Source organism: Quercus lobata, chromosome 4, assembly GCF_001633185.2.
Source record: "Quercus lobata isolate SW786 chromosome 4, ValleyOak3.0 Primary Assembly, whole genome shotgun sequence".
NCBI lineage: Eukaryota > Viridiplantae > Streptophyta > Magnoliopsida > Fagales > Fagaceae > Quercus > Quercus lobata.
This window is the reverse complement of record NC_044907.1, coordinates 40,415,260-40,427,111: the sequence shown is the minus strand read 5'-3', so window position 1 is coordinate 40,427,111 and position 11,852 is coordinate 40,415,260. Positions and strand designations below refer to the sequence as shown.

Here is an 11,852-nt window from a genome sequence, read left to right as displayed (position 1 = left end):
ATGTTTCAATTTTATTGGCTGATGATAGGATGTATCGAGCATGGAACTATTAGGATTAAAGAAAGTATATGGAAGTAATGAAAATAATTAGCTAAGTGGGGTTGTCTAGCAAATTATTGCATATAAAATGACTAAAACAAAGTAAAAGTATTAGTTATCTTTCAGTCATTAGCCTTTGGCTCAGCAATTGACTGGAGCAATTTTCATGTATTTATTTTGTTGTGGGGCTTATGCATCATACAATGTTAATTTCTTTATAGCATTCATTTTGAAATATGACTTTTTTTACAATTACAATATTTTAGTTTCTCAAACGGACTTCACCCAACAAAACACATGTTTACTCAAACCAAATATATATATATATATATATATATATATATATATATATTTAAGTAAATAAAAGTACCCTATGTTTGTGCATGTTCAAATATGAAAGTTGCTAAAAGTAAATCATTTTGCTTAAACTAGTGATTTTTTTTTTTTTGGTGGCATTCTTAATCTTTAAGTTTCATTTCTTTATTTCTTTTAACTCTATCTATCTCACACATACATAGACATAAATAAATGAGTTATGACTAATGTACAAGTATGTAATTTGCTGCCCCCCTAAGTTAAAAATCCTGGCTATGCCCCTGATTGGCATTGATCATTTGATCTCTTCTATTTTGCTATCATGATGTTTGTTTAAAATTGTAAACGCATGAGATATGTTAGGTAAGTGATGTTATTCCAATAATAATTTGCACGGTCAACAATTGTAAAAAAATAAATAAAAGCTATGAAATTTGTTTTCTTAAGATTTCTGTAGTTCTTGTCCTTTGTACGATAAAAGTGTAAGAATCGTCACCAACTTTAGCAATTGGACGGTGATTTGTCTTAACAATATTTTACATATGTTATTTGCATTTTTATTTTTTATTCTTCTTTGCTGAATTTTTTTTTTTTCCTCATGTTGGTGAGTTGTCTTTCACATTCAAAATGTGAGGAAGACTAACAACCAGAGATATGTTATAAAATAAACGTTAGGTTCCACATGTTTTGGAAATGAGATAATTACATGTGCTGCACTTTTTCCTTTTTTTCTTTATGCGGAAATTCAATGCAATCTCTCAGCCAACTGCCAACTTTGAATTTGCTTCTCTCTCCTCCCTACCGACACTTGAGCTATACATATGTGTACACTCTCCTGGTAAAATGCAGAAGAGCTAATATAAACTACAAGAGATATATCATCAGATTTATTGTGTGGATGATCACTTCAGTTCTATATATTTTATCTCGTTCTCATAGTTCTTTCTCTTGTCTTGCTATATCCTTTATTTCACACGTTATCAACACGAAGCTCTAGCCAAATTCTGAAAAGAAAGTTGTCCTCATTCTACCTTTCGAAATTAAAGACTATTTATGAGATACTACAACCCATTGTAAGTTTTCCCTAAGAATTGGTAATTTTATCATCTAAGTCATTTGTTATCACAAGATTCATGCTTAAAATTTAAGTACTTATTTATTAAATTTATATATTATGGATCTCATGCTAAACATATTTGTACAGGCCACGGTTATCAGCCTGTACCGAGCTCATTGCACATTTCCTAGGTGGGCACATCTCACCCTAATTACTAACCGAGCACCTAGCCTATTCCCTCGACGAGCTTGGCCCGAGCTCATGGCCTAACTAAATATCTTCTATTATACCGAGATCAAAAGATAATGCCGGGGGGGCAGGGCCGGCCCTTCCACTAGGCCAATTAAGCCATTGCCTAAGGCTCCCAAGTGGAAGGGGCTCCAAAATTTTGAAAAAGAAGGGTAGTAGAAAAAAAAAATAGTTTCAAATGAAACTTCAAAAAAATCTAGTACATCCTTGTGACCGAAGAACAAAAAATTGGGTACATCCTAGTAAACATTGGTACCCAAAAAATTCTTTGATCTAAACAAAATCAATTGTCCCAAAAATAACATCCTTAACCTATTGAAAAACCAAAATTCAACCAAATAAAATACAAAACCGATCTAAAAAATTATACACAAAATGGATACTTGTTATTGTTCGGATATTTAGAATAAATATATATATATATATATATATAATTTTTATTAGTGTTAATTCATTGAATAATATAATGCATATGTCTTTATTTATGCAAGTAGAGATTGCTAGATACTTGTTACTTGTTATTGTTCGGTGAAGCTACAATAGTACTTTTTATATACATCAGGTTCTATTGCTCTACACTTGAAAGTTATTTTTTATTCCAGTCATTATAAATATATTATAGATAGTGTTTATTTTATTTGTAAATATTGTTTAATTAGAAATGTCTACTAGAAAATATGCATCTGGATATGAAAAACTTTAAAAAAAATTAATTAATTAAGTCTCAATGGATAAATTTGTTATTGGTAATAAACAAAATACAACACAAAAGGAGATGTTAATAAAATCATATCTAAGATCGACAATGTCCCAAGAAAGATTAAGTAGATTAACTATATTATCGATTGAAAATGAGATATTAGAAGGACTTGATTACAAAATTTTAATTAATCAATTTGCATCTCAAAAGGCAAGAAAAATAGATTTTAAATGAAATATATTATAATATAAAAACATTAAATAAATATTAATTTAATTAATACATAAATATAATTTTTTTTAAAATCTCACATTTTAGTTCTCGCCTTAGGCCCCAAAATGTCTAGGGTCAGACTTGCTTGGGGGAATTCGCCTGTCGAGCTAAATGGCGCCTAGTGCAAGTTCGAAGAGGGTCACATTAGCTGCGAGTGGCAGGTCCCATTTGGTTAGGAATATAGCATAGAGGGGCCCACCAATATGGGGAATAACCCTCTCATCATGACGACACCATTAAGGGGAGTCTATAAATAGTGACTGATAGGTAAGGGGCAAGGGGTTGGGAAAATAGGGGAGAGAAACACAAGAGTAGTGAGGAGATATACGTCCCAGAGAGAAGGAAGTCCAATCCAAATTTCATAAAAAGAGATCAGTTACATTGTTATCACTTATCATCTCAGGGAAGGCAGAGTTACGAGAAAGGAAACCAAAAAAGCCTTTGTTTGTCTCTTATAAAAACCTACAATGTCCTTTGGGGCCTCCCATCGTTGGAAATTTCTGACCCATAATACAAGTGAATAGGGGACCTCAACCCAAAACCTTCATTCCATTGGACCGAGCAACCACAATATTACATATGGTAATATTGTTAAATATCATCAGTGATAAATCAAGCAATTCTATAGCATTTATTTTTATCTTAAGCATATTAAAATTATATGTGACACATGTATAATAATTTTGGACACAAATTGATTAAATAATTATTTATCAAGATCCTTGATGAGATCCACCTTGGTGTAATGAATATTGGAGATATTATTTTGAATACCAAGCATCCCAATAGGATTGCTTAAAAGTAAATAATCTTTATTTGACACATTTCCATGAAGAATTATAAAATGAGTACCTTACAGTAAAACGTCCCCTAAATTCATGAAATAATTTGAGGGAGAGATATGAGTTCCAGAAGAACTTAATCATCCCATAAGTTTATGCATCAAAAGTTGCACGATTTAAAGTTCCAAAAAAAACTTAATGTCGCAAAAGCTCATGCACCAGAAGTTGCAAGATTTTAATGGTGCACCTGAAGTTGCAATAATTTAAAAGTCTAAGATATGAAGTAGATGTTGTTTTAATTCCGCTGTGGATTTCATGTATAAGATGCATGTGTATTTCAACACCCAAATTGTGCGAATTTGATTGATAAAATTGTTTGATTGTATATTATGCAGTCGTATGTTACGTCCCAAATTAAGTATTTTACTAACTAGATCTTAGGTTTATAAGTAATTACAAGAAGTTCAAATTGCAATTTAACTAGTCCATTTAGGGTATGATATAGTTAGCACTTTCCTCGGGTCATTACATTGGTATTATGTAGGCATGTGTTGAGTCCTATATTAAGTGTTTACTATATGGATCTTAGGTTTAAAAGATCTCAATTGCAATTTTATTAGACCTTTTAAGTTATAAGGGTAAATGTAGTTAGCACTTTTTTCACATCGATATATTGTATTGTGAGAATGGATAATTTTAATTATTTGAAAACTATAGGTATTGATGATACGCGCATCAAAACCAATATTGTGCATGTGAGTTAGTATTATTAGAGATATATTAGCCCAATGGAAGGATTGGGCTTGGGCTTATATACATTGAAGGATTGAACTTGGGCCTATGATATTAGGCTAATATATCTCTAACAAGTAAGATATGTGTTTATATGTGTTTACATATGTTTACGATACTAGAAAGCAATAAAGGGACAATGGGATTCTTTAGTTGGTGAATGTTGTCTTTGAAACTTCATGTGTGAGAAAAAAATAAAAACGTGGTATAGGTTTTTAAAGGAAGAAGAGTTGATATTGTTGAATCTTCTTTGCATGCAGTCAAACTTTCCAACTTGTAGCTAGGTGATAATTTTAATTCGTCTCTTTGACTTTGAAGTGAAGTATAGGTTGGTTTTCTATATAAGACTTCCTACGATATGTATCAAGCATCCAACAAGTGCAAGTACGAAAGCAAAATACCAGTGTATATAAGGAATAAGAAAGCAAAGAGTGAAATAGTGAATAGTGGTGTGTGTGTTTAACACAGTGTGTGTAATGTTAAAGTATCAATAAAACTTCTCTTTTATTGATTCCTCCTTTATGTTTTCTACTTGAGCATAGTGAGATTGTGTTTGATAAGATACTTTCTTCTTGATGTGACGCAAAACTTACAAGCATTATACACTAGAATTGAGTTTGATTTATCAACACTTGATTAGAAATGAAACCTTTCTTTGAATAGCCTTTCCAGAGAAATTTGTGAAATAAATCTTCTTTGACACATCAGAAAACTTTTACAAATAGTGCCTGCTTTCATGCAGTTTGTTCAATTCTTGTTACTCGCACTATTACAACTCAAAGAATTGAGAAATTACACTTGATTTCAACTCCAATATGAAAATCAACTAAGAGTGTGTTTGGAAAAAATTAAAAACCCAACTTATTTTACTATTCGGCTTATTTTTACTACTATTCATGGCCCCACTGCACTTTTTGATACTATTCATGGATCTCACTGTACTATTTTAGCTAACTTTTACCTTTATCTACAGTACTTTCAGCAAAAAAAATTTCAATTTCAGCAAAATAAGCGGGTCCCAAACAGAATGCATTAATTTGGCTCCAAATTAAAAAGCCAAATTATTTTACTATTCAACTTATTTTTGCTACTATTTATGAGTTCTACTGTACTTTTTGGTACTATTCATGAGTCTCACTGAACTATTTTAGCTCATTTTTACCTTTATCTACTATACTTTTAGTAAAAAGTTTTCAGTTTCAACAAAATAAGTAGATCCCAAACAGATCTTAAATATACCCTTTCCTTTATTTAGAGACTAATGAATTCATTGTTAAGAACTTACATATTTTATTCATTATGCATAAAAGCTAACATGTCCATAGATAGCCTTTAAATGAACATCACTGGCTAACATCATCAAAGGTATGAGTTTACGAAAGCAATAACAAATAAAAATTACATCATTGTAATGTCTTGATAAATTGAACAACAGCTTTGGCAGTATTGAGTGCTGCAAGAGGTCCAAATTTTAAAATTGCATTTCCTCCTGATTGTCCTCCGGCTAAATCTGATAACCCTCTGAATACTATCACTGGAGAACCATTTGACAAGCTTGTCTGAAAGAAGTGCCATTTTGTATTAGCTATTTCTCTATATAAAATAAGTTCCTATCAGGTTATCAAAGTGCGAAATGCATAGCCACTAATTTTGAACTAAAATCTACTCACATGAATAAATAAAAGCTCGTGTTTAGCTTTAGGCTAACTTGGCTTTTTTCTTCTTTTTTTTAAAAATTTTTTTTAGATATGATAAGATTTAAAGTAATGCATTCGCTTTAAGATAATTGCTTTTTACTATCAAGTTAAGGCATTAATTTTTTTTTTTTTTTTTTAAGTAGGCATAATTCAATTTCAAGTCTCTAATTCAACTATGAGAATTTGTCAATCGAACTAACTAAACCTTAGGCTAACTTAACATCCATGCAAAGGTTAAATTAAACTTTAATATATATATATATATATTGCCTGCCAATCATTATTAAGCTATCAATTTGTAAATGATACTATAGTTGAACTCAAGCTTTATAACTGGTATATAGAGTGATTAAGAAACTTACCATTACTACAGCTGCACTCTCCATATCTACGGATGACACGTGAAAATTTCTAACTAAAAATTTCCTATAAGCTGCATTATCCACAAAAATGTTGGATGTTGATCCCCTTAGTCCAACTACTAGCTTGGGCTTGTGTGGGAGGCACAAGCTTGAATTCACACACTGTTCCAATTCCATCCCCTGAAAAAGTACTCAAATTGAAAATACAATCAATAAAAAGAAAATACCCTACTTATTTGATCCTCAAACTATGAGATAAAGTTTAATTGAGTTTCTCAACTATTAATTGTATCAATATAAATTGCTTAACCTTCAAAATCAATTCAATTTCACCTTGAACTCTCCTCTTTGTTTGAATTTTAATGAAATTAACAGTTGATTTTAATTTTTTTTAAACTTTATATTATAATCTTTTAATTTATATTCCATTTGCCACACTAACTAATTTCGTTAAACTTTAAATGGAGAGAAGATTCAATGATAAAATTGTGTTGATTTCAAAAGGGGACTAAATTGATACAATTAATTGGAACTAAGTTTATATGATTAATTATCAAGGGACCAAACTAAATTTTTAATTTTATCTTTAATTTTGGAGTATTTGAGTTATTTTAGGGGTTTATGAGTAATTTTTTGTCATTTTAGAACATTTTTTAGTATTTTGGTCATCTTAGAGGTTTCATGGTATTTTTGGTCATTTAGAGTGTATTTTAGTCATTTTGGTGGTTTTAAGGGTATTTTGGTCTTTTTAATAGTTTTGGGATATTTCAGAGTTGAGTGATTTGGGTAAATGATACTTGGGTTTAGTTGGGTAAATAGGTTTAGGTAGATTTTGCCGTCTATATTAAGTTGGAGTACCAAATTAAAAATTTAACCCAAAATAGATTTTGATTATCAACAAGATTATAAAGTTCTAGATCAATTCATCAGTCATTTCCTGAAATTTCGATCATCAAATTACCTTACACATATTTTACCTAAATTAATTAATTTGATGACAGAATGGAAGAAAATGTCAAAGGAGAAACTTTAATTTTCCTTCTTTTTTTATTGGCTGTAGTACTATACCTAGTTGTCAATACTTGTCACTATCTTATATTTGGGCACTGCACATTTGGTGTTTTGGGGCTATGCAAAATGACTTTTGGATGTTAAGGCATGGAGTAATAATGTTACATACAATTCCTTATCTATTATAATTTATATGAACTCAATTTGACTTGTCATTGCCTTACCTAACAATTTAAACTTCAAAATCACCTACAAATTTCCAAATTTCCTATCTGATCTATCTTTCTGTTGACTAGAAAATACATGGTAATAATAAAAATAATCCAAAAAGTAAGAAGAAGAAGCTTGAATGTTAGTCATACCTCCAAGTTGGCAGCAAGATGAAGCCAATGCTTACTTGTTTCTGCCCAAAACAGCGGCTGAGCAGTATTGGGCTTCCCCAACTCAGAGTAGAATTCCTCATCACTATACCCAATATGTCCCAACAAATTAGTTCCTTCACCTTTTGGTACATTGTAGCTTGCAATATCCAAGTGAACAACATCGCTAAGGTTCGTTGTACTATTAAGGTTCTGTCAACAAAAGAGTTTTCCTCACATAAGCAGCACAGAACATATAGTACATAGAACAACCAAAGCAAAAAAAAAAAAATCATATAAAGATTAAAAGACACTAAAGTTTTAGAGTTAAATATATACCACCCAGCCCCAAATGCCAGTGTTAGCAAATTGTTTGGGAATGATAACATCTCCAATGGACATAGAATCATTTGCATTCCCGGCAATGCCAAAATGGATTATGCCCTTTATGTCAAACAAATCCAGCATTTGTTGTGTTGCTGCTGCAGCATTTACCTGATTTACCCAACACCAATCAAAATAACAACTATAAAGGTTAACAAGGCACATAGATATTGATTATATATATATAAGAAAATTTAAATATTAAGGTAAACTAGTTGTAGCTGGTATTCTTGGTCATTAAAATAGCATCTAGTAAAATAGCGACGTCATTTTTTGTGTTCCATTTTATGCTTTACTAACTTTAATATTATGTCACGTAAAAAAAAAGTGTGACCAACTATTATTCATGAAACATTAAGTGGGACTGATAATTTTTATTCAAAAATAACATAACCACCATGGTGTATGCTATAGTATTTAGAATCTAAAGGTGTGTTTAGTTACCATTCCAACCCCACATCTCACATAGATGACTTTCTCACCATGTATCTTTCCAACCCGGAATCGCCGACCTGCAAATTTCAAGTTGTATTTTTAACAAACTAATTTAATACCAATAAAACTACAACTTCAACAAGCCATAGATGGAGGGGAACAAAATTCACCTGATAAGTCTACAAATGGGTGAGTCTTGTGAGGCTTAAAAGCCCCAGTAGCAAAAAAAGCATTCTCTTCAGGTTCATACACTGTGATGAGACCAAGATAAGGCCCTCTGCGGTTTACCTCCTTGATTACAGTCAGAGATTTCAACCTGTTTAGTGGTAAAGCAAATGCATCAGGAACAACAGCCAGAAAGAAAACCAAAACCTGCATAAGCAGTGAACATCTTGTAACTAGTTTTGTAGCCATGGTTAGGTTCTGGTGAAAGAGACTGCTTTATTTTCCAATATATAAGCATATGACTTGTTCAGACTTAAGAGATTTCCGGCAAGGCATATTCTAAAATTATCCAAAATTTTTGTTTGGCCGGTGTCATCACACACCTACTTTCTTTGTTACGAGTAATGGTTATTCCAAACATAGTGGCGGCTCTACCTGCAAGCCAAAGCGGTCAAAAGACAATCCTAATTTACAAAAAAAATGTATATATTAACTTACTAAAAAAATATTATATGCTAAACTAACCTATTGTGACTACCCTAATAAAAATTTTGAACACCCTGATTTGAGAATTACAAAAACTAGCAGCGAATCCTAGCCCGGCCAAAATTTAATATTGTGCTGACGTGGAAAATTGTGATGCCAGCAAAGGCTTCGGTTTTATATATATATATAGATGTGCTGATGTGGAAATTTGTGTTGGAGAGAGAGAGTTTGTAGAAACCGTGGCTTTATATTTCTTAACTTAAGAGAGGGGTAAGGTTGCTAGGATTTTGAGGAGTTATAATGTTTTTATTTTTTTTAAATATTGTGTTGCGTGGAATTTTTTTTTTAAAATATTGTGCTAACGTGGAAAATTGTGGTACTAGCAGAGGTTTCGATTATATATATATATATATATAGATTTGGGTTCAGCAAAAATAAGAGTAGTGCTACTACATTCACAACATTTTCACAATAATTTTATAATAAATATAAATGTAGTAAGTTGTTATTGATTCTAATTAGGGTCAAATACTAATATTATTTTTTACCCACTAATAACAGATTTTTGCATAAGATTTATTATAAAAATGTTATGGACGTAGCATTACTCCAAAATTAATTCTGCCCCAAACATAATTCTTAATCTCTTTTTTTAAGCTTAAATAATAATAATAATAAATATTAACCCAAATAACAACAAACATAAACCAAACAAAAATAATACAAGACCAAACAACAACAAATGAAAAAATTATTCAACAAAATACCTATTATAAAACAAAAGGATAAATTTGTAACTTGTTCAACCTATTCAATAAAAATAATTTCTAATTTCATTTTTCCTTAAAAAATGGTACTAAGAAAAATATTGTGGTAATTTAAATTTCTTAATGATCATCCTAAATAAAATTCCTAGATCCACTACTTACTGTATATATACATTGTTTTTTAACTAAAATCATAATTTCAAATCGTAATTTCAGTTAAAAAGCAATATGTGTATAGTGTGTAGTATGTAATAGTATTTTACCTTTTGGTATCATTGCATTAACCTCTTTCCTTTCATATCTCAACGTAGCAATATGATGTTTAGGTTAAGTGGCAAAAGCCAAGTAAGCAACAAAGAAATTATTTAATAGTGTTGGGGTTTTTTTTTTTTCTTTTTCTTTTTTAATTTGGAGTGAATAATAGAGTTAGGGTTAAGTACTGACAAACCCACGGTATTTTGTAATACTAATCATCATTAATAAAAATGATACCAATGATGTGTTAATGTCAAAATGATGTTATTTTAATTACAATATATCATATTAGCCTTTGTGAAAAAATTATAAAAAATTGATATCCTCTAGTACAATCGTTTTTCTTATCTTTATAGGATAAGAAAAGGTGATCTATTTTAATTGAAGAATTAAATTATGATTCAATTTTCCAGTAAACAAGAGTAAGAAAACCATAACTATCAGTGGTCTTGGAAATAAAAATTAGAGTTTTTTTTTTTTTTACTTGGGAAAGAAAACAGAATGAGAGAGAGAGAGAGAGAGAGACGACGACTCACGAGTTCTGAATTTCTTCAAAGGTTTGAACTTTGAATATCAAGGAGGATTTGTAGGACTTTGGTGGGTGAATTCCATCATAATATTTGACTTTTTGAGCATTTTGACCTCTTAAAGTTTATAGTTTTTTATGAGAAAATTGTGATGTAATTCTTATTGAGATACTTTTACCTTCTTTTTTTTTTTTTGTTGTTGCTAATATAGAGATTTTTTTACTTGTATTATCTGTTATTGGTGTCAATCTTGTTTTTAAGGCATTAACTTGAGAATAAATAATTAATTTTATGATAGCGTGTTTGTTTGGAGTTGGAAGGTGGAGAAAAATATATGTTAATAACTTCAATTAGTCTATCAAGGATTCATAGTCAACACTCAACCCCGATTTGTTCCTACGATATTTCTCTTCAAATGGAAAGGTTTTTTTTTTTTTTTTTTTTTTTTTTTTTTTTTTTTTTTTTTTTTTTTTTTTACGTTAGTATTTTTGTATAGTTTATGTACTGTGTGATTGAATTATGTTCTAGACTTAAGAATTTTGGTTACAATATCTGTTGAGATTGTTTGAAATAATTTGTTGAATTTCTTAATTCACAAAAAAACTAGTTTTAAGTTTTAACCCAATAAAGTGGTAATTTCTTTTTCATTTTTTTGGATAAAAGGGGAGTATTATTTAGATATTAAAGAGTTTATACAATAACAGGCTTATAAGCCTCTAAAGGACAATCTACTGATCCTAATTAAGTGGTATATTTGATGGTGTTTTATGTTGTATAATTAAAACACACGAATAAAGAGTAAAGTCATCAAGATCATCATTCTAGCATATCCCCAAGATATGACATAAGAATCAGGAAAACAGGTTTTTTTTTTTTAGATCCGCCAAGATCTCTTTGAGATCCAGTCAGATCTAGCAAAAACCAGAGATTTCGGCAAAATCTGACGACGATTTCTGCAAAATCTGGCACGATTTACATAGTCTGAAACCAACCAATACCCGACTGGCGAACCGTTGACATCCGACCACCTAAACTACTGCCGTCGACGGGTCCAGGGTTAGGAGACCCAATTTGGTCAGGTCGGTTCCGGGTTGGGCACAAACCCGACCCAGACCGACCCATGGACAAGCCTAATTATGATAGATATTAATGAGTAGTTATTATAATTTTGTATTATATGAATCAATTAAATATATA

The 11,852-nt window shown here is 30.7% G+C and overlaps 1 protein-coding gene across 1 annotated transcript; it reads right to left on the bottom strand.

Moving 5' to 3' along the window:
• Positions 1-5,432: 5,432 nt before the first annotated feature.
• Positions 5,433-8,982, bottom strand: LOC115987164 (bark storage protein A-like). The gene is made up of 6 exons (XM_031110661.1): positions 8,626-8,982; positions 8,465-8,532; positions 7,976-8,131; positions 7,640-7,849; positions 6,267-6,446; positions 5,433-5,766 (listed from the first exon to the last, which is right to left on the bottom strand). The coding sequence occupies exons 1-6, from the start codon at positions 8,867-8,869 to the stop codon at positions 5,611-5,613; spliced, it is 1,014 nt and encodes a 337-aa protein (XP_030966521.1). The 5' UTR covers positions 8,870-8,982; the 3' UTR covers positions 5,433-5,610.
• Positions 8,983-11,852: the final 2,870 nt, after the last annotated feature.

Excerpts from the sequence above, each read along its gene's own strand:
- LOC115987164 (XM_031110661.1), bottom strand. The coding sequence starts at position 8,869 with ATGGCTACAAAACTAGTTACAAGATGTTCACTGCTTATGCAGGTTTTG. Across the intron at positions 8,132-8,464 it reads TGAGATGTGGGGTTGGAATG|GTAAATGCTGCAGCAGCAAC; the intron begins GTAACTAAACAC and ends TGGGTAAATCAG. Across the intron at positions 6,447-7,639 it reads ATCTTGCTGCCAACTTGGAG|GGGATGGAATTGGAACAGTG; the intron begins GTATGACTAACA and ends GTACTTTTTCAG.